This window comes from Bos taurus, chromosome 17 (assembly GCF_002263795.3).
Source record: "Bos taurus isolate L1 Dominette 01449 registration number 42190680 breed Hereford chromosome 17, ARS-UCD2.0, whole genome shotgun sequence".
NCBI lineage: Eukaryota > Metazoa > Chordata > Mammalia > Artiodactyla > Bovidae > Bos > Bos taurus.
In genome coordinates this window covers 53,666,267-53,692,350 of record NC_037344.1, presented here as the reverse complement: position 1 = coordinate 53,692,350, position 26,084 = coordinate 53,666,267, and the positions used below count along the sequence as shown (strand labels likewise).

The window sequence follows — 26,084 nt, the reverse complement described above, 5'->3', positions numbered from 1 at the left end:
TCCAGCACTACTTGGAGACACCTCTTCTTCCAGATGACCCTTCAGCTGGCTGACGGCCGTTACCATACATCTTCACTTCCATGGTGAAACAATCCAACTGCCCCTTCAAATTTACCTCAGTTCAGTTCAGTCGTTCAGTCGTGTCCGACTCTTTGCAACTCTTTGCAACTCACCTGATGTGATATCCAGACTCTTTTCTCTCTCTCCAGGTTGACTTCTCCTCCAATTTACAACCCACAAGGAACACAATCAGGTGGCCTGACCAACTCACTCACTCTTCTATCCAGTGGGATTGTTACCTTCCCCATGCAGGGTAAAACGCTTCCGCTAATGCAGCCTATGGAGAAGGAAATGGCAACCCACTCCAATATTCTTATCTGGAGAATCCCATGGGTTGCAAGAGTTGGACACAATTTACTAATCGGAGAAAACAATGGCACCCCACTCCAGTACTCTTGCCTGGAAAATCCCATGGACGGAGGAGCCTGGAAGGCTGCAGTCCATGGGGTCGCTAAGAGTCGGACACGACTGGGTGACTTCACTTTCACTTTTCACTTTCATGCATTAGAGAAGGAAATGGCAACCCACTCCAGTGTTCTTGCCTGGAGAATCCCAGGGACGGGGGAGCCTGGTGGTCTGCCGTCTATGGGGTCGCACAGAGTCGGACACGACTGAAGTGACTTACCTTACCTTACCTTAAAGACTAAACCACCACCAAGGCAGCCTAAGGGTCCCAGGTCCCTGGCCACATCCACTAGTGACTCAGTTTGTAACTGGCCAAAGCCCTCAGCCTATCCCCCAGGAACTGTAGGCAAACAGGTCTTGGCTCACTCAGTCCTCATTACTACCCAGTAAGTCTCTCATTTTACAGATGAGAACACTGAGGCACTGAGAGGTTAAGTTATTTCCAGGAAGTCACAGCTGGTAAATATCAGAGAAGGAATTTGAATTAGGGTGGGGTATTCTGGCCCCAGGGCCCATGCTCTTAATTACTGCCCTCTGTTGTAGTTATGGAGCTAATTATTTTGGGGGGAAGGGGAGAGTCCAAGTGCAGGAATTGACCTTGAGCCAAATTACATTTCATCTCATTCTGCAGGAAGGAGGCTGCCACTCTGGGTGCATTCCTCTCTACCCTGGCTTCCATGGGGTCATCCTTCCCCTGGGCCAACTCTCCTCTTCCCCATCCCCAGCCCGTAGGGTAAAGTCACCCCTTCCCTCCCCACAGGACCACCCTCATCCTCATTATCAGAAATCTCAGCAGGACATCTTGGAGAAAGGCATTCAAACTTCCCCAGACTGGGAGGGCTCTGGCTTTCTCCCAGGAGAAAATTCTAGCCCTCGGGCAGGAAGAAACAGGTACAATGTGAGAGGTTGTTTTTCCCCTGCAGCCAAAGGCCTGCTTCTCTTGGAGACTGCCCAAGGCCGGGAGGCCCAGAGAGACCCCATCGCCTGGCCTAAACCCCTGGTCACAGGAGGCTGCTAAGAGACAGCCCAGTGCCAGCCTCGCGGGAACCTACCGGAAGGGATGAAAAACGTGTAACCCTGTTTCAGCTCAATTCTTTGGCATCGCTCCACGCGGTCTCCCAGGAAGATGTCGCTCTGTTTGCCTGACAGCACCCACTCCTCATACAGTGCCAAATTGTGCAAGGTTGGAGGAATCAGCCAAAAAATCTTAGGAGGAAAAGGAAGCAATAGGTTAAAGATCCAGGCCAAAGTCTCTGATTTCTTCCAGGCTCTGCCACAAGCCAGGAGACAGCCCCACCTGCCTAGGAGCAGAGAGGATGGGGGAGGACCCATCCCCAGGGACCCCTCTAGGACCAGGTTCCCCAAAGGGTCTCTGGAGGGGCAGGGAGGGCTGTGCTGCTGGTCTGGGAGGCCCCCTGCCTGCCTTTAGAGAATCTTCATTCCAGCTGAAACACCAGGGTGGAAAGACTTAGACTGGGTAGAATATTCTTTCTCCTGAGCCATGGGCTTGTGGGGGGAGGTGGGGCAAAGAGAGGAAGGGGGATTTCTTAAGTTGTAGGATAAAATGGCCCAATAAATAAACCCAGCTTGCGCTCGCTCTGGAGGAAGAAAAACATCTGGAACCAAGTGGGTTGACTTTCTAACCAGAATTTCTCCCAACATGTTTGGTTAAAACACATGCACACGCAGACCCAGAGGAGCAGGACGGCACACACATATTCTCAAGGAACACCCACGTCTGTGCAGGGACCCCTCCGTTCCCATATGGACAGGCACACAGGGGCAGACACAGCAGGAGCATCCTGAACACATGCCTCACCTCCTTTCCCTGGGTGATATCTGTCCCTCATGGAAAATGTTCTTGGAGGCAGGTGGTGCCAGCAACTAGACTTGTAAGTTAAAAGGTCACAGTGCTGGAGCTGGAACTACAGCTGGGGGAAGTGAATGCTGGGGGGTTCTTGGGAGCCAAATCTGGAGTTCTAATGTGGCCTAAGATGCTTCCCAGGTGGTGCGAGTGGTAAAGAACCCACCTCCCAATGCAGGAGACATAAGAGACTGGGGTTTGATCCCTGGGTCGGGAAGATCCCTGGAGGAGGACATAACAACCGATTCCAGTATCTTTGCCTGGAGCATCCTGTAGACAGAGGAGCCTGGCAGGCTATAATCCATGAGGTCACAAAGAGTCAGACAGGACTGAAGCATTCATGCTCCCAATCGGGCCTAAGATGCTTAGGACATTGATGGACTGGGTGAACAGGGGTGAATGGGTGACCAGAAGTGATACAAAAGAGTTGACCTTGATCTTTCCCTCCAGAAAAAGACAGTGAGGAGGTGGCCCCAGGGTACCAAGTGGCCCTCAAAGTACTCACAGGGTGGGGGCTTGCTGAGGAAGGTGGGTGGAAGGAGAAAGGTGAGAGCCCCTCCATGCACAAACAGTCAGGGATGCACAGAGATTTGAAGAGACTCAACTCAACTTACCTTCCCACCCCGGAAAACATGGTACCAAACGGAAGTACCTCCAAAGTCGATGTGGAAGTCAGTGAAACAACCCTTCACACTCATCAGACAGTACCTGCAGCACAGGCGCGAAAAAATAGAAAAAACAATTCAGTGCCTGAATCACAGGAGGTGAGCAAAGAGCTTCAGAGATGCTTGACCTGCTGCCCTTTGATAAACGCTGACGCTGGGGAATTTTCTTTTTTTAAAAAACCCAAATCTAATTGGAGTTCCCCATGGGGGAAGCCCCTGTGATCACGTGATGAATCTCAAGCATTGGCTATCTGCCCCCAAGGCTGGGGGAGGCATCTTTGTTCTCAGGTTCCCGCCAGAGAAAGAACTGGCAACCCACAGGCCACTGTCTTCCTTGCAGACAGTTTCTACTCTTGTCCCACCCCCACACCTCCTACGCAAGCAAGAGGCTTCCTTTCTACTCCTTCCAGCTCCTGTACCTGCTGTTCTCCCAAGCTGCCAGGCCCCTAGCAGCTGGGCCCCCTGGAATTCAGTTGTAAACCACCTGCATTGCTTGCCAATTACTAGTCCCCATTCATCTCCTCCTTCATTCAACAATCATTGACTGAGAGCCAAGCAGTGGTCCAGTCCAGAGCTAGGCATGGCACTTAGAGAAAAGCATAGACCCCTGACCTGAAGGATGAAACACTCTTACTGGAACACAGCCCTGAAAAAGTTAAATGGCAAGACAAACTGCAATTGATTGCAAAGTAAGCAATGCAGCTGAAAGTACAAGGGTATCAGCCGTAAAAGACCACAGTGTTCGATTCCATGTATGGAATGTCCAGAGTAGGCAAATCTCGAGACAGACAGCAGGACAGTGGTGGCCAGAGGCTGAAGGAGGTTGGGGGAGGAAATGGAGAGTGACAGCTAGTGGGTACACGGTTTTGTTGTGGGGTGACAAAAATGTTCCAAAATTTATGGTGGTTGCATGACTCCGTAAACATGCTAAGAAACACTGAATTGTACACTTCAAATGGATGAATGGTGTGTGAAGTACATCTCAAAAAAAAAGTCAAGTGGTAAAGCCACTAGGGGTGGGATGGTGGAGAGGCAAAGAGGGAGGGAAAGAGGGAAGGAGAGCTTGGCCCTTAGAGGCTGGGACAGAGGGAGTACATTTGGAAGAAGAAACCTGCCAGCAGCTCTGCTTCTAAGCTCCTGCAACTGCCAGAAAACCCATCCTTCCTTACTCAGCCATCTCCTCCCTCCTCCCTCCACTTGCTGCCCTCCTAGGGCTAGGCAGAGCTCAGGAGGGGGACGGACAGGCTTCCAGGTCTGGGCCTGGCAGATGGCGGTGCCAGGGCCCCCTCCCTCCCACCTATCCCTTCCCACAAGAGCCACTGCTGGGGGCAGTCCCCTAGGGCTCATGCTCACACACCCTAGCACCTCCAGAGGCCCGCACACACATGCTTACCCCACTGACCTCTTTTCCCCGCTGCACTTTGCTTTTCCACGGTTTTGGGGAAGAGGGGAGGAATGGGGCGGGGACGGGCAGGGAGGAACCTGCAGCTTAAGAGGAGATAATGGGGTGGAGGGGAGGAGGGGGGCGTGGGGCAGAGCTGGTTAGGAAGCTGGAGGGTTCCAGGTGGCCCCTCCCTCTGGTTGCCTTTTGCACCTCACATTCAGGTGGACCCGGGGCTGTCGGCAGTATGCAGGCGGCGTGCCCCGCGTCCCTCCTCCGGATAGGCTGGAAGGAGCCTTAACCATGTGTCTGCAGGAGGCTGACAAATCAGAAGGCCTTCCCGCACATCAGAGCCCCGCTGCCTAGCAACCCCATCGGAGGGGTGTAGTTGACAGCGCAGGACGCAGCCCAGTCACGAAGACAGGCGCGGGCTGCGGTGCTGGCGCTGAGGCTGTTAAAGTCCCAGCTCCGGCTCCGGCTCCGGCTCCACACCCCGCTGCCTCCTCCCTGCCCACCCAGCCAGGTCCCTAGTCGAAGGCCTGGGTGTTTCTCATCTCTCCAAGGAACTCAAGGGGCAGGGGGGTGCTGAAGCCCCCACCCCACCCCCACCCCCATGGACCACACCGGCCTGAAGCACCACTTCAAAATATTAGTCCTCATTTTCCTAAAACCATCTCTTCTTTTTTTAATCTAACCTTGATTTCCACCTCCTCCAGGCCCCTGGCAGAAAACAGTCTAGGAAAAACAATTTAAGTGTTCGTGGGATGGAGCAAGGCGAGATGCTTCCTTTGGCCTGCAGCTGGACACTCTCCCCGGTGCCCAAAGCAGAAAAGAGAGTAGTTTTGGCTCTTGGGCCCCAGACCCAAGCCTGCCTGGTCAAACAGGTCACCCACCTCAACCTGCCCATCTCCAGCCTCAGCCCCAACCTCCCTGGCAAGTGTGGAAAGGGAATCCCTTCAAGCTGCGGCTGCTGCGTGCAAGGGAAAGTTCTCCAAGTTGAGCTGGCGTCTGTTCTACCCTCCCAGTCACCCTCCAGCATCCTCTGAGGCCCCTCGGAGCTCCGGGGAGCCACTTCCAGACCAGCCTCTCCTGGAGAGGTCCCTCCTCCCAGGTCCCTCATTTCCAGGCGTCCAGGACCGACCGGTCCCTCCTGCCGGGCAATTGCATGCTTTAGGGCAGCCAGGGGAGCTGGGAGAGGGCCGCTTTGGTCCCGGTGGCTGCAGCCTTCGCCCCGCCATGCTCATCCCACGTCTCCCCCCTCACTCCCGCTTCTGGCTCTCTCTGGCGTGACGCCTTTGCACTGACCTCTAACAGCTTCCTCTTCCAAAGCACACCGCAGTCACATGGGCACCCCGGCTCGGTGCCACGGCCGCTAAGCTCTCACGGCGGCCGGCCAGCCAGCCTTGGTTCCGCCTGGGCCGCGGCCGCCCCCTGCCCGGAAAGCCGCGCCCCCTACCCCCCACCCCCGCACCGGCGCGGGTGGTTTTCTGTGAGGACACCTTCCAAGTTGGCGGCTTTATATCAGGCGCCCCCAAGCCTTTGGGGGGGCTCCTGCCTCCCAAGGCTCGGGCTGGTTGGGGAGGAGCCTGGAAGGTGGGGGCGCTGCACCTGCAGCACTAACTTTGGGGCACTGCCTGGCGTCTGGGGAGGCGGGGCAACCCCACCCCGCCCTTTTCCCTCCAACTTGGCGAAACTCCCCCGGCAGCCCAGGGGGCGTCCCCTCGGGCAAAGGTCTGGTACGCGGGGGAGGCGGGGGGTGCCTGGAAAGCTGGCACCGGGTGATGGGGCTGGAGGCGATGAGCGCGCGCCCGCGTGCACACACTCTACACACTTACACGCAGCCCCGGGAGACACAAAGAGCCGCTCCGCGACGCCGGCCGTTCAGCCCGCGGGCAGGAGGCGACCCACACCCCGCCCCAGCGCGCCCCGAAGGAGTGGGGGCTCCCGGGCAGCCTGGGGCCCGCAGGGCGCCACGCAGGGACGCCCGCCCAGCCCCGCCCGCGGTTACCCTCGGCGGTGCGGCTCCCGGGTGTCCCCTTGGGCGGCAGAAGCTGGACGCTCGCCCGGCCCCCGCGACCAGAGCCGAGCACCCTCCACGGTGCTGCCAGGCCCCGGTCGAGGACCGCGGAGCCCTCGCTTGCTGGCTTCCTTCCTTTCTCGGGGAGCTGGGCGCAGCCTGCACTCATCCCCGCGCTGAAACTGAACACCCGCGCGGCACGGCGGCCGCCAGGGAGGCGGAGGGAGGCCGCGGCGGTGACAAGGAAGCGCGCCAGACCAGCGCCAGGGGACGCCGCCGCCGCCGCCCACGGCCGCCCCCTCACCCCGACTGGGTGGGGGCACCAGGATAGCTCTCCCCACCTCTGTTCTACTGGCAGGCGCACGGGGACTCCCGCACACATGTTTTCAGGGAGTGTGGATGCTATCCTGCTGTTGAAGGCGACGACCCAACAAAATTAGCTTCCTGAAACGCACCCATCGGGGCAAAGCTATAGGAAGGGCCAGTGCCAGCAGGTGGAGGGCTTGTCAGATCCCGGGTGTGGCAGCCCAGGGACCAGGGACTCTGCTCTGGCCTTAAAACACACTCCAGTATGACCTTGGACAACCACTTCCCCTCTCTCAGCAGGATACTTGTCCTGAGGGCAGGGAGGTGACCTGAAGTTCATTTGCAATCTAAGATGCTCTTGCAGCCCTGTCCCTTATCTGCTCCCTTAGTAGCTCAGTAACCCCACATCATAGAACTCCTGTAGAAATTCACTGAGATAGACACTTTGATGATGAATCCAACCTTCACAACAACCCTGTAAGGTCATTCCCAGGATTGTACCCATTTTACAGGTGAGAAAGCAGAGAGGCTCACCCTGATCACTAACCTTGAAGTGAGGTACTTATCCAAACAGCCTCAGAGTTTCTCAGCCATTCTCCCCACATCTCCCTGGTAAATCCCAAGACTCACAAACAGCAGAGTCTGCAGGTTACAGCCAAACCTCAGACACTAACTGAAGGAACTGTTGTTTAGTCACTAAATCTTTTTTTGTGACCCCGTGGGCTGTAGACAGCCAGGTTCCTCTGTCCATGGGATTTCCCAGGCAAGAATACCAGAATGGAGTCTCCTGCAGGTGGATTTTTTTAATCACTGAGCCACCAGGGAACCCCTAAAAGAGTTAGCCCAGCTCAAATCAGAAGTCCCCTCCATCCCAGGCGGGCTCATCAGGACAACAGCCCACTTTTCATCCCACCCTTCCCGCCCTCCTCCCAAACTACAAAAAGGGCAGGAGATGGTAGTATGCTGGCTGCAGGGACAGAAATCAAACTTCTCCTTTCTTTAGCCAAGTCCCATTCCCCAGGCTACTAACCATTCTTAATGAATAGGTTCCAATTATCAGCTGCTCATAATAATAGCTGTTTACTGGTATGATAACATTTTACCCTCTAAACAACCCAATAATCCCCATTTTAGGGAAGTGAACACTGAGCCATTTCAAGGTGGTCAATCCCCTGTCCCAGGGTGCTGCTTTGTGTTGTCATTTACAGGATGGCTCATGCATTGGAACCTCCCTGATGGCCTGCTGTGAAGTTAAACTGTAAACGCCCTAGAAAGGGTTGAATTTTTTACCTTATGAATACTTTGCCTATTTAAAAGAAAAGACAGTCATGACAATGATTATCCCTGACCCTGAATCTGAACACCAGTCATTGAGTTAAATGATCTAAGAGAGGAGAAGGCCCTGACAACAGGATCAAGCTGTCCACATGGGAGACATATTACCTTTCTTTTTTTTTTAATTTTGTATTTTGGCCGCATCACCAGCATACAGGACGGTTCCCTGACCAGAGATTGAACTGAGGCCTTCGCAGGGAAAGCACCCAATCCTAACCACTAGGCCACCAGGGAACTTCCCCATATTACTTTTAAAGTCACAAATGCCTCAGCTACTTGAGAGGAGGGACCATACCAGATTCATCCATGTAAATGCAGCACCCAGCAACAGCCCTATAATTATTCAATCAGCTATGTGAACTAGACCAAATCGTTCCCTGCCTCTGGAACTCAGCATCCCATTTGTTAAACTACTCAGGGCCCTCTAACTCATGGCCCTCACAGATCAAACCAGGCCCTGAACTGATTTGGTTTGGCCAGCACTGGTTTTTTGGTTTTTTTTAAAGGCTTTTTTTTTTTTTTAAACGTTGCCTCTCTGGTTACCCAGAAGCAGCTCCTACTGACTTACGCTCAGCTGCTACATCCATACTGCATTGAACGACTGTGAATTTCAGCTTCCATTTATCTTACGGATGTGACAGCTGGACCATAAAGAAGGCTGAGGGCCAAAGAATTGATGCTTTCGAATTGTAGTAATGGAGAAGACTCTTGAGAGTCCCGTGGACTGCAAGGAGATCAAACCAGTCAATCCTAAAGGAAATCAACCCTGACTATTCACTGGAAGGACTGATGCTGAAGCTCCAATACTTTGGCCACCTGATGCAAAGAGCCGACTCATTGGAAAAGACCCTGTGCTGGGAAAGATTGAGGGCAGAAGGGAGCAATAGAGGATGAGATGGTTGGATGGCATCACCGACTCAATGGACATGAGTTTGAGCAAAATCCGGTATGCTGCAGTTCACAGGGTTGCAAATAGTCCCATACAACTTAGCGACTGGACAACAACAAAAGTAACCTGCTTCCTATATTTTTGAGATTTGTGTGCTAAGTATAAAACACAGCACCTGGGTCCATACATGGCACTACAGGAAAGGACAGTTTTCTTTGCTCTTCTTTTTTGAGGTACAAGGGAAAACCCAGGAATCCAGAGGCCTGGGTCCAGGGCATGGCCCGTGTGTGACAGCAGCAGCGTCTCCGTGTCAATTTCTCTGTGTGATATATTACACAGGGGAAATCATTTACGATGCCAGCAAACATGACTGATGAGAGTGAGAAGGTAAATACGGGTTGTAGAGATGCCTTATGTAAATATGAGGGAGGGTAGATTAGAAAGCAGTGGATGCCAGGATTCCGATGGCAGCTGCAGCCTCTGCGTCTCTATACATGAGACCACATGGACAAAAACATTTTATCCCAACTACATTTCACATCCATTGTAGGCTCCATCTTCCCTTTAGCATGGCAGGGATGCAGGGCAGGGATCACAGGATCCCCGTTTTGTAGACGGAAGTGAAGATCCAGACTTCCCTGGTGGTCCAGTGGCTGAGACTCCATGCTCTGAATGCAGGGGGCCCAGGTTCAATCCCTGGTCAAGGAACTAGACTCTACATGCCACAACTATGAGTTCATACGCCACAATTTAAAAAAATCCTGCCTGCCACAGCTCAGACCTTGGACAACCAAATAGATAAATAATTTATTTAAAAAAAAAAAAAAGGAGATGAAACACTTGCATAGGTACAGGAAGTAGCAGAGGCAGCCCCAAAACTTGGTCTTTCCAGTGCCTGTCTTCATCCTGTTTCACCTTTGTACCCTCACATTATTCCTTTATTCTTCCTGCCACTTCCAGAAAATGTGGTCAATTTTCAATTTGTGGGGAGCCAAGTGTATGCTTTATATGGGATCCCGTTTAGGCTGGGCTTCTAAGCTCTTTTGGTACATGGTATATCTCCAATACACCAGCAAACCTCATTTCTGCAAGCCTGGAGTGTGAGCAGGTGAGAAGGGAAACGACTTGCCCATTTCTTTCTGAAATGCGTTAAAATATCCTACAGTCCTAAGTGGAAAACGTGTGCCCATGTCACAGACCTAGGAGATTACTGTAGAAGTTGTAAAACACGTCCAAAAAGTCTCTGAGTGCTCCCCTACCCCTTCCAGAGGCAGAGCCAAATTCCCCTCCCTTGAGCGTGGGCTGGATTTAGTGACTTGCTTTTAACTAACTAGAATAATGCAGAAGTAAATAGTATGTCAGGCTTCCCACATGGCACTGGTGGTAAAGAACCCCCCTGCCAATGCAGGAGACACAGGAGACATGGGTTCGATTCCTGGGTTGGGAAGATACCCGGGAGGAGGAAATGGCTATCTACTCCAGCATTCTTGCCTGGAAAATTCCACGGACAGAGGAGCCTGGCAGGCTATAGTCCATAGCATCACAAAGAGTCGGAAATGAATGAAGGGACTTAGCATGATCGAAAAAGTATGTGACTTCCAAAATTAGGTTATAAAAGGCACTGTAGCTTCCTCCTGTTCTCTCTCAAACCACTCCTGATGGAGGGAAGGAAGCTGCCACATCTTGAGGACACTCAAGCAGCCTTACAGAGAGGCCCACGTAGTGAAGAATTGAGGCCCACGCCTAAGCTGGTTTTTTGTTTGTTTTTTTTTTTGCCATACCCCATGGCTTGTGGGATCTTAGTTCCCCGACCTGGGATGGAACCTAGGCCCTTGGCAGTGAAAGTGCAGAGGCTTAACCACTGGACCATCAGGGAATCCCCCAGGTCTAAGTTTTAACCCAAGTGTAAGCAAGACTTTGAGCCATAATTACCCACCTGAGTCACACCTGCCCTTCAGAAGCTGTGAGCTGATGCTACTAAGATATACATTTTTTAAGTTGTTAAGTTTAAAGTGTAATGTAGCAATAAACAACTAACAGGGATACTTCCAAGTCATTGTCACTGTTTGTACAACGGTAAGGAATTTCCCAAGACAAATAATTCTGTACAAATTGTTTCTACAGGACAGCGATGGGGGTGGGGAGGATGTGGCAGAAATAAGATGGTGCAGCTGATATTCAGTCCACCCTGTCATCACCTTTTCCCTTTATCCTGCTAATGATACCTATCATTTCTTAATATATATTATAACTTAGGATAATATAATAATTTAGGGTAAATTATAATATAATTTAGAGCTTCCCTAATGGCTCAGACAGTAAAGAATCTGCCTGCAATGTAGGAGACCCAGGTTCGATCCCTGGGTCCGGAAGATCCCCTGGAGAAGGGAATGGCAACCCACTCCAGTATTCTTGCCTGGAGAATTCCATGGACACAGGAGCCAGGCAGGCTACATACAATCCATGGGGTTACAAAGAGTAAGACACAACTGAGCAACTAACACACACACACACACACACACACACACACACACACACACACACATAATATAATTTATCCTGGCCTGTCTCTTCTCCCATCCAGAATACAAGCTCTGTGAGAAGAGGGACTCTGTTTATTTATTCACTGCAGTCTACCAACTACTTAATGTCTTGCATGTAATACACAGCAAATGCAAGAGGTAATTAATAACTAGTATAAATATATATATACACACTAGTTATTTATATTTTGGCTGCACCATGCGGCTTGTGGGATCTTAGTTCCCCCACTAGGGATCCAGTGGGAGCCACAGTAGTGAAAGCACCAAGTCCCAAACACTAGACCACCAGAGAATTCCCACACTAGTATACCCTTTACACATATTCTGTCTCCCACAACGTTGCAACTACCCCCTTGACAACTGTCTCCACCCCTTCCTTGCCTGAAATTCCTGAACAAAAATCCATTAAAATTCCTTACCTCCTCACCACGATCAAAGGGCATAAACCCTGGAACCAGGGAGGAAGCAGGCATGGCTTGGTAACCCTCCTCTCGCCCCGCTGCAAACCCTCGGTTCAGGTGACCCTTCCTGTTTCCACTCTCCAGGCACCTCCAGCATGAAAACTCTGGTTTCTAGAACGTGTCATTTTAATTAAATTCCAAAGAACAATTCTATGATCCCAGAGGACTTCATCATCATGGGATTTTTTACCTTGTTTATTAACTGAAATTAGCATTTGTTTCAGCCGAACAAATGTACTACTTCCAAGGTGACAATTTCCTTCCTAACAAGCTTCAAATCCTATAACAAGTTCTAGGCCACTGACAGGGTTTGTAAATTTATTTGCCACATGATCCAACCAATATGTCCAAGACATGTGGTTCTAGAAAATTGTGGGTGACTCTTTTTTTGGTAACTAGATAGAACTCTCAGTTTATTAACAGAGCTTCCTATTTAAAGGAATCTTTCAATAAAGTGAAGAATACACTGACTATCTCAGACAGGCGAGGTAGACATTACTTAATTGAAATCTGTCACCCAAGGCTGTCTATTTCACCTTCCTAAATACATGTCCCGTTTGTGCTCTGCTCTCCCCTAACCCTGCCCCATTACCCATCCTCAGGTAGATGATGCAATGGCTGCTCTATCAGTCTGCCCCCACACCTCCTTCAATCCACACTGCAGCTGCAGAATTTGCAGAATGCAAATCTGAACACATCCCTCTCTGCTTAAAATCTCCAAGGTTTCTGGGGACTTCCCTGGTGGTCCAATGGTTAAGACTCTGCTCTTCCAATGCAGGGGTTGTGGGTTCAATCCCTGGTTGGGAAACTAAGATGCCACATACCGAGTAATCAAAATATATATATATATATTTTTGTAATTCAAGAGATTTCTGATTGCTCTTAGGAGAAATACAGACCCCCATGGCAATCCACTCCAGTATTCTTGCCTGGAGAACCCCATGGATAGAGGAGCCTGGCAGGCTACATCCCATCGGGTCACAGAGTCAGACACAACTGAAATGACTTAGCACGCACACTAGCTTTATGACTCTCCTCAAAAAATTGTACATTCTTTAATTTAAAAAATGCCTTAATGATAAAAAACGCTGACCATCATCTGAGCCTTCAGCAAGTCATATGGTAACATCAAAGATCACTTATCACAGATCACTACAATAAATAAAATAATAATGAAAATATTTGTAGTACTATAAGAATTATCAAAACGTGACAAAGACATGAAGTGAGCAGATGCTCTTGGAAAAATGGAACCTGTAGACTTTGATTGACATAGAGTTGCCACAAAACTTCAATTTGTAAAAAAAAGAGAAAGAAAATAACAAAAAACCGCTATTGGCAAAGCTCAGTAAAAAGGAGGTATCTCCTGTATCATGAATATTAATTATAAGTTCTCTTTTTCTGAAGTTTTTTAGCCCTCCCGCCCCACCCCCCCCCCTTTTTTTTTTAATATTCCAGGCTTTCCTCATATAGTTGTTGATCCTTGGCTGTCTATTCAGTTAGATGTTAAAAAAGTGATTACAAGCTGGGATTGTAGGCTGGGTTTTGTTAGTGGGCCTTACTAATTATAAGCTACCTTTTTCATTGAGAGAGCCCTGTATATCAGTATCTGTAACTATTTTCTCTTGAGACCATGCAGTTTCTTCATGGAAGGAGACCCACTGAAGAAACAGACTTACTCCTGCCCCGTGTCTGATAATATTCTCACCTGGCCTTCCTGTGAGCCTAGTGTTCCTCCTCAGGCAAGAGCATCCCCCCTCTACAGGCTGATGCACTCCCAAGGGGTGAAACAAAATCTTACTCTTTGTATGTGTAAAGTACACAATATATATACACAAACAGATACATGGTATCTTGGTGACATTAAATTTTGGGAGGTGGGCAATTAGGAGAAAGATGTGTTTAGAAGGGATGTCTTTAAAAATAAAAAAGGCTCCTTAGGAGGATAATCGGAGAAGGCAATGGCACCCCACTCCAGTACTCTTGCCTGGAAAATCCCATGGAGGGAAGAGCCTGGTGGGCTGCAGTCCATGGGGTCGTGAAGAGTCAGACATGACTAAGCAACTTCACTTTCACTTTTCACTTTCATGCATTGGAGAAGGAAATGGCAACCCACTCCAGTGTTCTTGCCTGGAGAATCCCAGGGACGGGGGAGCCTGGTGGGCTGCCGTCTATGGGGTCGCACAGAGTCGGACACGACTGAAGCGACTTAGCAGCAGCAGCATGACTCCTGTCAGCCTGGCCCACCCTTCATCCTGCACCACTGACCCTCCCTTGCTCTGCTCCACTCCTACGGGCCTTTTTGGCAAGTCCTTCAGCCCCACCCTCTTCCCAGCCCTCCCCACCACCCCAGGCTCTGTACACAGTCAGAAAAGCTCTTCCAAGGTCTCTTCACTTAAATAATTCCTCTTCCCTTCAGACCACAGTTCAAGGTGGCTTGCCCTGCCCTCCATGACCTGATGAATCCCCTGGTACAAGCTCTATAACTCCAGAGGTCTCTGCCTTGTGGCCTCATCACAACTGCAAACTTCCATTTGTTTCTCTGATCATTGGATTAATAGGTCTCCTGCACAGACCATAAGCTCCATGAGGGCAGGGAGCTTACACGGTTTTCTCCCCATTGTATTCTCAATGCCCAGCACCAATCAGTTGTTCAATATATAGGTGGAATCAATCGATCGATCAATCAAAGACAGCCAGGATCTACCTCTAATCTGAGTCCCACACTTGTTCCTCAAGCTCCGCCTCTGTGATTCCATCAAGGCCCTTGGCACTTGCCTACCTCCATCCCTCCCCACTTCCCTCCCATCTCCTCTGTCCTTTAAATCCCATGTCAAATATCCCCTCTGACAGGATTTTCTGAGGCCAGCAGCCAAAAAAGATTCCTCTTTTCCCCATTTCCCTTCTGGGAACCTGTTTCTCTCTGCCTAGGATGAAAGCTGGCTTCCCTGGTGGCTCAGATGGTAAAGAAACTGCCTGCAATGCAGGAGACCTGGGTTCGATCCCTGGGTTGGGAAGATCCCCTGGAGGAGGGAATGGCAACCCACTCCAGTATTCTTGCTGGGAGAATTCCATGGACAAAAGAGCCTGGCAGGCTACAGTCCATGGAGTCGCAAAGAGTCAGACACGACTAACATACACACACAGGATGAGAGCTGTACCTTGCCCTCGCGTTAATGGCCCGTTGTTCTCCAGAAGGTAGGGGCTTTTAGACCTGTTTCTCTATTACTTCCCTGTCCCAGGGTCTCCATAAATCTTGCTGCAATCGTATCAAAACAGAACAGAATTGAAAACCCTCCTACCAACCCCACCTTGAGCCCAGTCTTTCCCTTCAAGGCAGCCCAGATCCAATGGGTATTAAGAAGCATCAGCTTTGAGGGGAGAAAAAATGCCTGAGAAGTAATTAAACAGAGAGAGAGCTTGAAAGCAAAACGTTGGGAAGCCCAGGGACAGCGTGCTGGCCTCCCTTACAAAGCCTGGCACGGAGTTTGCATTCAATATGCACTGAATGAAGGGCTGAGTGAATGAGAAGTTCACAGCCTTTAAGCTCCTGGGGGCACTCCTGGCAGCAGGGCTCGGCAGAGAGATGCTAATGGATTCAGAGCCACCAGAGCCAACTCTTCTAGGAAGCACAGAGCAACTGCCTGGCCCGCGAGCATCTCATTCTCATTTTAAAGATAGAAACAGAGGGCCTGAGATGGCAGGAGCCCCAAGGTGACTTCGTCATCCCAAGGGTCCTCCACTCAAATCCTAGAACACGGAGGTGCTCACAGCCACCTCTGCCCATGTTAAATAATTGGTCTCAGGACTTGCTGGTCACGCTGCCTGTAGTGATGTCCCCATAATTAGATGTGGCCAACCTTTCCAGCACAGCACCAACCTCCCCCTTAGAGGACACTGTCTCTCTAAGGAGTGTCTGGTGAGGAAGTGGCCCCTGGCTTTATTCAGAGAAGGTTCTTCTCTATCAGAGGTGCCTGGTCTCAGCAACAGGAAGCAAAAGAATACCAGACCCCTATCCAGCCCTCGGCAAAAGCAAAGTGTCCACGGTGGGTCCCTAGAAAATCCACTCCTAAGACACATTGTCACTTGGAGGGAGTAGTAGAATGTTTGACAAGCACGCACACACATACACACACACATATGCACAGAGAGATGGTTTCCATTACTCCTCCTCCTCTTCAGATCACATCCCCCTGGGCAGGGCTGGCAGGAAGGCCCAAGAACCATCTGGATGAAGAATCCAGACCCAGAGCAGAATGCAGAGCCAACCTGCCCACACTCAGGACCCCCAGCACTCACATCCCAGCAGCACCCCAAAGAGCTGCGGCCTCAGCCCAGGCTCATTTCCAGCCCTCACCCCCTACCAGGCTGAGAGTCACCCACTCCCAGCTCCCGCCACCAGGCAGCCAGTCTTACTTCTTCACTTTCGGGTACTTCATCTCTGCAATGGCATTCGTGGCTTCCGTCTGCTTCTCCTTCAAGTGCTGAGGCCACATGTTGTCCACCCAGTCCACCAGGTCTACCTGAAATCCAGCCAGACCACCATCAGCGCTTCCTGGCCCCATGTACCCTTAAGTTGGACCCCATCACTGCCTCAACCCTCCTCCTCCTCATGCTCCCAAATCCCTCCTGCCCTCCCCCGACAGGCAAGTGCAGGCTGGCCTCAGGCAAGGAGAGGAGGGGGAAGGGACTGGGGAGGGGAACCACAGCTGGGGACCTACCACGGTGGGACGCTTGACCAAGTGCTCCAGCTTGGTGTGGCTGAACTCAAGGCTGATGACGTTGTACAGCTTGTCCCGCTGGGCCTCGGGCGTCTCGTAGTACCGTACGAACTGGGACATGCTCATCTCCGTGCCTTTCTGGGTGTTCACGTCCATCACGTCCACCAGCCGTCGGCTACCTGGGGACAGAATCCACAGGCTGGTGGCTCCAGCCAGCTAGAGCTCCAGATCCTACATGGGAGGCCCCGCAAAACAAAACCTGCCCCTAACCCAGCATCCAGAATATGCCTCATCCTACAACCCTACACCTTGTCTGCTCAATGACATCATCCCATCAGTGTTCCTCACTGAATCACTCTCCAATCTTAAAAAGAATCCCTCTTCAATCAATCTGTTTCCCTCCGCAACTAACTTACCCCAAAAGCTCGGTTATTGAGCAGCAGAGCTGGGATTTGAAGCCAAATCCATCTAATGCCGGCACCAACGTTCTTAACCCCCAACCTTGGCCCCTGCCCCCTGCAATACTCAATCTTGATCACATGCTAAGGCTGAAAAATGATCCCTGCCTTCAGAGGCCGTCTCCTCGCCCCATAGATCCCAGGAAGCCTTGGAGAAGCGCTTTGGTTTTGAGTCAGGAGTGCAAATCCACCAGGGGGCATCCCTGAACTTTGCAGGAAACTCTGGCCAAGCTCTGGATAGTGCCAGCTCCTTCCTCACTAGGGCTCTTGGAACAGGTGGGCTCTGCTCAGCTTTTCTGGAAAGCCCACCTGGCAGAGAACCTGCCGTTAGCGTGGGGAGGGGAAAAGAACAGCCGCCCCCCCACCAAGTTCTCCCCACTTTCTGGCCCGCCTCCAGCCTCCCCCTGCCTCTCCTCCCTCACTTTGCTCAGGGTCCCATCCACAAAGCCCCCTGGGGAAGGAGATTCACTGGGCAGGTAGGTGATGGGACTCACAGCCCTACAGGCTGGAACAAGTGGCATTAAAGGCCTGGAGCTAGCTGCCCCATCAGTACAATATAGTGGTTATGCTGGGGAACTCCCTGGCAGTCCAGTGGTTAAGAATCCACCTTGCAATTGCAAGGGATGCAGGTTCAATCCCTGGTTGGGGAACTAAGATCCCACATGCCAAGGGGCAACTAAGCCCACAAGGCAACTACTGAACCCATGGACAACTAGAGAATCTGTGCTGCAAGGAAAGATCCTGCATGATGCAATGAATATCCCCCATTCTGTAACTAAGACATGATGCATTAGAGACTCGATGCATTAAAAAATAAATTATATATATATATATATATATATATATGGTAGTTAAGCTTCCCTGGTGGCTCAAATGGTAAATAATCTGTCTGCTATGCGGAGACTTGGGTTTGATCCCTGATCCTTGGGTTGGGAAGATCCCCTGGAGAAGGGAACAGCTACCCATTCCAATCTCTGGCCTGGAGAAATCCATGGACAGAGAAGCCTGGTAGGCTACAGGCCATGGGGTCCCAAAGAGTCGGACATGACTGAGTGACTTTCACTCATTAAGCTAAGACTTTGTGGGTTTGAATCCCAGCTGGCCCTCAGGCCTCTTAGCATCTCAGAGTAGCAGTTTCCCCATCTATAACCTGGTAGCCAGCCTATGGTGTTGTCATATGATTTAAATGAGCTAATGTACATGAAAGACTTCTGAGAAGTGCCTGCAAGTAGGAAGTGTTACCTAATTGGGCAATTTCATTTATAATCACAGGTGGAACCACTATATTTAAAATAGACAACAAGGACCTACTGGGTAGCACAAGAAATTCTGCTCAATATTCTGTAATAACCTAAATGGGAGAAGAATTTGAAGAAGAACAGATACTTGTATATGTACAACTGAATCACTCTGCTGTACACCTGCAGCTAACACAACATTTTAATCAACTACATGTGCTTGCTCAGTCACTACAGTCACGTCCAGCTCTTTGTGACCCAATGGACCATAGCCTTCCAGGACCCTCTGTCCATGGGATGCCATATCTTCCTCTGGGGGATCTTTCCCACTCAACTACACTCTAATAAAAAATTTAAAAACAATTTTTTTTTAATATATATAATTACAGGTAGAGAAAGTGAGGTGGTGGGAAATCAGAGTCAGTTAAATCTCTGCCAGTCAGTCTAAAAGGATGGCTAATGGAGAGGGGTCATAGGTATGGGGGTAATGAAAATGTTCTAAAATTGACTGTGGTGATGATTGCACAAACTCTGTGGACAGACGACAAACCATTGAATTGTACACTTTAAATAGGTGAATTGTATGGTATGTGAATTATAACTCAGTAAAGATATTATTAAACAAAAACATTCAGACACTAAATGACCAACAAAGTTGATTTTTCTACAATTATCTTTTTTCTTCCAAAAGTCTTCTATCCACTTAAAACACACATCATAAAAAATACAGAGGGACTTCTCTGGTGGCCCAATAGTTAAGAACCCGCCTGCCAATTGCATGGCACGTGGGTTCAGTCCCTGGTCCAGGAAGATCCCACAGGCCTGGGAACAACTAAGCCCATGGACCGTAACTACTGAAGTCCGGGTATTCTAGAGCGGGTGTTCTGCAACAAGAGAAGCCACCACAATGAGAAGCCCCAGCACTGATACTAGAGAAAACCAGGGCACAACAACAAAGACCCAGTGTAGCCAAAAATAAATACATTTTTTCTTTTAAATATAGGGACTTCCCTTGTGGTCCAGTGTTTAGGGCTCTGCTCTTTCCCTGCAGCAGGCCAGGGTTCCATCCCTAGTTGGGGAACTAAGATCCCACAGATGGCAACTAAGGGTTCACATGCCGGCACCCAAAGATTCTGCGTGCAGTAAGCACGCGTGCTGCAACTAAGATCAGACACAGCCAGATAAATATAGTAATAAATAAACAATAAATAAGTATTTTAAAAATAGTGACTAAAGAAATAAACAAATGTTGAGTGTCATTCTTCTTGCTGTCCAGCATTTAACCTATTACTTCACATATAAATGACAGCTGAACTGAAGAAACAACCTGGGGGTATCCAGAGGCAGATAAGAGTAACCCTCTTTGCATTGGGCAAAATGCCCCACACACCCCTCCCTCCCAGCCTAAAAAACATCAAGAAGTATTGAGCAGTCCAGAGCCCCACCTCTACAGACAACCATCACTGAACAAGAAGGATACCCATGGGAAAGGCCTGCTTTTTACTTTTTTGAGCACTAACCAGGCTTTTGAACTGTGGTGCCAGAGAAGACTCTTGGGAGTCCCTTGGACTGCAAAGAGATCAAACCAGGCAATCCTAAAGGAAATCAACCTGACTATTCATTGGAAGGACTGATGCTGAAGCTGAAGCTCTAATACTTTGGCCACCTAATAAAAAGAACTGACTCATTAGAAAAGATCCTGATGCTAGGAGAGATAGATGGCAGGAGAAGAAGGGGACAGCAGAAGATGAGATGGTTGGATGGCATCACCGACTCAATGGACATGAGTTTGAGCAAGTTCCTAGAGACGGTGAAGGACAGGGAAGCCTGGAGTGCTGCAGTCCATGGGATTACAAAGAGTCAGACACGACTGAGTGAACAACAACAAACCAGGCTTCCAGAACCCCCTCTCCCCAACACAATCCCCAGGGCTTCTGTGCATCCTCACTCCACTCTGATCCTTCCCGGGTGCAGGTCCCCTGTTGACCCACCTCGATCTGCCCCACCCTCAGCGGAAAAGGTAAGTCCGGACTCTGAAGTGGTTAGAACTGCCAGGGGCAGCTGGGGTGGAGGGTCGCCGGAGGGAAGAGGCCCTAGGGTGGGAGGCCAATGGACTGTATCTGGAGCGGTTCTAAGAATAGCGTCCTCAGTGTTCAGGGAACGCCGTCCGGCTCCCCCAGGTGTCCCGCAAGCCGCAGCGGGTGGGTGGGAGGAGACGAAGTAGGAATACAGGGAGGAGCAAAGATAGTTCTTCTGGATGCCCAGGCTCTATAAACCCCCAGGGAAACATGGGTGTACCAGTAACCGGATTCAATCCCGCTGCGTTCCAGCCCGCAGGCGGGGATGAGAGATGCAGGAACCTCAGAATACGTCCTGGGGAGGCGAAAGGATACTGAGTGAAGTGACTATAAGCTTAGGAGTCTGACACAGCTGAGATAAGGGCCAGCTCGAAGCAAGCTGCAGAGGAGGGTAAGTTTTTCTCCATAGACGTATTCCAGACAATAAAGGGCAAAGGAGGACTACTGGTGGTCCAATGGAGGGGCCCCAGGGTCCCATTGCACGGGTCGGGGGTGATCCCTGGTTGGGGAACTAAGGTCACGCAAGCGCTACAGCACCGCTAAAATAAAATAATATAAAATGACGGAGATAGACGTCAACAGATGCTAACAGCAGGAAGAGAGATGGAGGAGAGAGGGAGAAGCAAGAACTAACATGCCCCTCCTGACGGATCTATGAAGCAAAAAAAAATGAATGAACTAATTACGAATGAGCGAGACAGGCTCTGAGTCTGATCAAGCATCTATTAATTCGGCCAACTGCCAATTTACAGAAATTCCTCTGTCCCTGGGGATTCTCCAGGCAAGAATACTGGAGTGGGTTGCCATCCCCTCCTCCAGGAGATCTTCCCAATCCAGGGATCGAACCCAGGTCTCCCGGTCCTCTGAGCCACCAGCAAAGCCCAAGAACACTGGAGTGGGTAGCTTATCCCTTCTCCAGAGGCTCTTCCCGACCAGGAATGGAAACGGGGTCTCCTGCATTGCAGGTGGATTCTTTACCAGCTGAGTTACCAGGGACGCCCGCAGAAAAGCTACTCCAAGGCTGAGTCCAAGTAATGAAAAATTCTATAGCTCAAACAATCCAACTTCTTCAGATTGGAAAGAGATCGAGGAAGAGCCCAGAGATTATAAAAGAGTTAAAAGATACCTCAACCAATCACAATGCAAAACCCTTATTTACATTCTGACTCATGAAACTGTTTAAAAAAGAAAGTAACATTTGTGCCATATAGGAAACAACTGGAAATTTGAACAAACGATAGGATATTTACTCATTTTAAGGAATTTTAAAAACTTTTAGCTTTTAAAAAACAAACAAAAAAATTCCTTAGTAATTAAGCTTCCTAGTTTTTAAAAGACTAGGTGTGAGAGAGCACTCCGTGGCCCTGAAGACTTGTCTTCTGCTTCAACAGTGTTGGGATGGAAAAAACCCAGGAACACCCCTTCTTCCAGCCTCCCACCACCCTCCAACCTTTTTTCCGGTTACAACTTAGGAACCAGCCACTCAACTACCCCTGATCTCCAGGACCAGCCAACAACATTTTTAAAGAATGGATTGTTGAGTATATTTAATTGGGGGGAGGGTGGACTGCATTAGGTGACATGTAGGATCTTAGTTCCCTGACCAGGGATTAAACTGTACCCCCTGTCGTGGAAGCAGAGTCTTAACGACTCGACCACCAGGGAAGTCCCAGCCAACAGCATTTTTTTTATCTTAGCTCTTTATACCCATCAATCATGAGCTCTCAGATTCGTCAGAATTATTCTACCACAGCGGAGGGTGCCGTCCACCACCTGGGGAACATGCATCTGCAGGCCTCCTATACCTACCTCTCTCTGGGATTCTATTTCGACCACAATAATATGCCAGGGCGTGGCTCAGGAGGGCATGGGCCACCTTTCCCAGAATTGGCAGAGAAGCTCAAGGGCACCAAACATTACTTGAAAAGGCAAAACCAGTGCGGTGTCCACATCCTCTTACAGAATGTGCAGAAGCCATCCCAAGATGAGTGGGGTAAAAGCCAGGATGCTGTGGAAGCTGCCATTCTCATGGGGAAGAAACAGAGCCATGCCCTTTGGATCTGCGTGCCCTGGGTTCTGGCTTCATAGACACCACCACCTCTGTGACTACCTGCAGAGCCAAATGCCCCTCCTCTAGACCTCAGTTGCCTCATATGTAAAGACAGGAAGAAGTTGATCTTTGTATTTTTTTCATTGCCACAAGATTCTTCCTTCAAACAGATGCTTTGACGAGAGCCAACTACATAAATAAAAACAAGCAGCTCAGGCTGAAGTGGGTAGGGAGAAGGCACTCAGAATTCAGAACTGGATTCCAGGGATTTTCCTTTGAAAACCACTGGGTTAGGTCATTTTTAGGTCCTCTTCCAGGGCTGACACACTGATTTTTAGCCTAGTTTTTTTGTTGGTGGTGCCCATTTTAAATTCTTCTCTTTTATTTTTAATTTTTATTTTTTGGCTATACCGCATAGCATGTGGGATCTTAATTCCCTGACCAGGGATCAAACCCGTGACCCCTACAGTGAAAGGGCAGAATCTTAACCCCCAGACCTCCCGGGAATTCTCTAGTCTAGTTCTTTTTTTTTTTTTTTCTTAATTAAGTTTATTTATTCTTAATTGATGGATAATTGCTTTACAATATTGCGTTGGTTTCTGCCATACATCAACATGAATCAACCACAGGTAAACCTATATCCCCTCCCTCTTGAACCTCCCTCCCCATCCTAGCCTAGTTCTTACTTAGATCATATCCCTTAAATGTTAACTGAGGGACTTCCCTGGTGGCCCAGTAGTTAAGAGTCCGCCTTTCTATGTGGAGGATTCGGGTTAGATCCCTGGTCGGGGAACTAAGATCCCACATGTCTTGGGGCAGCTAAGCCCTTAAACCACAACTAGAAAGAACCCCAAGCACTGCAATGGGTGACACGTGCACCACAGCTAAGACCTGACACAGACAAAAATAAATTAAAAAAAATTTTTTTAATGTGAACTAAGGGGAGTAGGAGGAAGAGGGAAGAGATGGAGAGGCTTGCCCGAGGGGTCACTGGGGACACTTGAGGCCTGCCAGTCCCTTCCAGTCTGAGCTGGGAGATTAAGCGCCTGGACTTCGTCTTCTCAGGTTCCCAGGCTGGTCTGCCACTGGTGGCAAAGGGGAGCTGGACCTAAGTGCCAGGTCTCCGAGCTGGAAGCTGAGCCCTGGGGAGGAGGCAAGTGGCACAGCTCAGTGCTGAGAAGGGAATGTGGCAGTCCAAGCTCTGCGGAGCACCCCGCGGGAGCGGGTAACAGGGACAAGGTGCCTTTTGGAGCCTGCAAGGGATCCACAGCACTAGAACCCAGGCCCCTGAGGCCAAGGGGTTACAGGAGAAATTTTCCATGTCGGCGTGGTGCTGGAGTTCCTAAGTAGGCCAACAGTTCAGCAACCCCTCTGCTTCTCTCTCTCCTTGCTTCCTCCTCCCTCCTCCTCCTCCCTCCCAGTCTCACTGGTTCTCTGTGCTCACAGGCTTCACCCACATCCAACAAATTCCAGCTGCAGAAATTAATCCGTGGCCCTATGGCCCTTGCTTTGAAGGCTCCATCAGTCAGTTCCAAGAGCCATGGGCTCGAAGCTGGGAGTAAGCTGTGGAAAGTCACCTTGAAGGCTAATGTAAAGCAGGCACGGGCACTGACCCCAACTCCCCCTGAGCCCACTCTTCAGAGAGTACATGCAAGTGTCTTGCATCATAGTTCTGGAACCTTCTCTATCATCCTCAAGTTTCTGGTTTGTTATTCTGCTCCTTGGGAGTATTCCCTCATCCATCTCACAAGGCAGTGTTTATTAGCAAGAGCACCAGTCATTGTTCAAATCCTGCTCCTCTGTTTCCCAGCAGTGAGGCCTTAAGTAAATCCCTGACCCTCTCTGGCTTCAGTTGCCTCACCTGCAAAGTGGGATAATAGGACCTGCCTGGTGGCCCAACAAAATTACTGGAAGCACTTTTTAAGCCTAAAAGCAGGGGTTCTAGTAAGGATGCTGTCCCAAATTGAAGATGCAAGGGTACAGGAAAGAGAGAGCCCAGGGCTGAATCATTGCACAACTTGGGAAACCGGATCAGTTTTCCTCTTTGTGAAATAAGAGGATGCTCTCAAAGGTCCACAGGCTTTCCCTAAGCACCAATATCTTCTGACTTCCTCACCTTTGCACCTTTTAAGATGATTCCCAAGACAGATCCCGTGCCAGGTTGTCCTCTGTGCCCTGGGCTCAGGACTCTGAGCCTTGGGACTTTGCTGGTGGTCCAGTGGCTAAGATTCTATGATTCCAACACAGGGGGCCCAGTTTCCATCCTTGGTCAGGGAACTAGATCCTACATGCCACAACTAAGAGTTCACATGCCACAACTAAAACTCGGAGCAGCCAAATAAATAAAAATAAATATTTTTTAAAAACACTCTGACCCTCAGAGAGAGGGGCATAAGAAGATACCAAACAGACTAACAAACCAGAGTTGAAACCAATCAGGCAAGAAAATCCAAAAGACACCCAGCCAACAACAACAAAGAACTCAGGATGAGGAGACACTGAGTACCATGCAGAAATTAACAGGACAGCTCTGCGGTCAGACAAATATGGGCACAAAGCTCAGCTCTTCCACACTCTAGCTATTTGACTGTGGACAAGTCACTCTGAGCCTCAGTTTTGCCATCTATAAAATGGGGGTAGTAATAAATAGGATTTCGTATGACCAGACAAAAAGCTATAGTAAAGATCCTTGGCTTACAACAAGGTCTCAGTGAACAACAGTTAATGCAGACAGTGAGCAGAAGCAAACACAGTTTCCCTATGCCCCTAGCATCAAGAGTTTGATTTTAGGGACGTCCCCTGGCTATCCAGTGGTTGGGACTCTGTGCTTCTACTGCAGGGGGCCTGGGTTTGATCCCTAGTTGGGGAACTAAGACCCCACATGCCATGCAGTGGAGCCAAAAAAAAAAAATGATTTTGATTTTAGGGGAAATGGAAACAGAACAAATCAATGAGGCGGGTGTTTCTCTTGGAAAGAAAGCATACCTGAGAACACAACTGAACCCCTCTGGAACCCTCCTCACTTGGGATCCTCAGCACTCCTGGCCTCATGCACCTTCCCCCCTCCTGGCACTTCTATCTGTCTTGCCAGCCCTACCTGTCTGTCCAGCCTTAATGTCACTCCTGAGCTCGAATTCAATGTGGCCAGAACTGAACTCATCTACACCCTAACCTGAATCGATGTTTCCTCTTGGGTTCTGTTACAAGCATCATTTCCCAATTGCTGACATTCAAACCTACATTTGAATCTGATGTGCCATCTGCTTGGGCAACTCGCAAGTAACTTCTCTCCAGGTTTCAGTTTTTCCCTCCTGTGAAATGGGAAAGCAAGACTACAAGAATTCTAAAAAGTCGTCCAGGATTTTAAATACTTTCAATTTTTATTTTACTGTTATTATTATTATTTTTTTTTTTGACCACACCACACAGCCTGTAGGGTCTTAGTTCCCTAACAAGGAATTGAACGAGGGTCCCAGGCAGTGGAAGCAAGGAGTCCTAACCACTGGACCACCAGGGAAATCCCTAAAGTCTATGCTTCTAAACCAACTTTAAAAAGGTCTACACATACCCTAGATCCTGTGCTTTGCAACAAGAGAAGCCACCAAATGAAAAT

General features: G+C 49.6%; 1 protein-coding gene across 10 annotated transcripts in view; it reads right to left on the bottom strand.

Moving 5' to 3' along the window:
• The window catches only part of KDM2B (lysine demethylase 2B), a 118,710-nt gene that overhangs the window by 77,352 nt on the left and 15,274 nt on the right, over positions 1–26,084 (bottom strand). For 7 of the 10 annotated variants that reach the window (XM_059876377.1, XM_059876375.1, XM_005217983.5 and 4 more), the window contains 4 exons: positions 16,648–16,826; positions 16,343–16,449; positions 2,944–3,037; positions 1,518–1,671 (listed from right to left, as the gene is read on the bottom strand). In XM_059876377.1, coding sequence (XP_059732360.1) covers positions 1,518–1,671; positions 2,944–3,037; positions 16,343–16,449; positions 16,648–16,826 — 534 coding nt within the window. Of the gene's footprint in view, positions 1–1,517; positions 1,672–2,943; positions 3,038–5,680; positions 5,772–6,383; positions 6,462–7,245; positions 7,344–16,342; positions 16,450–16,647; positions 16,827–26,084 lie in introns of those variants that run through there. The other 3 variants (XM_059876379.1, XM_024977711.2, XM_059876378.1) reach the window with 3 other exon arrangements.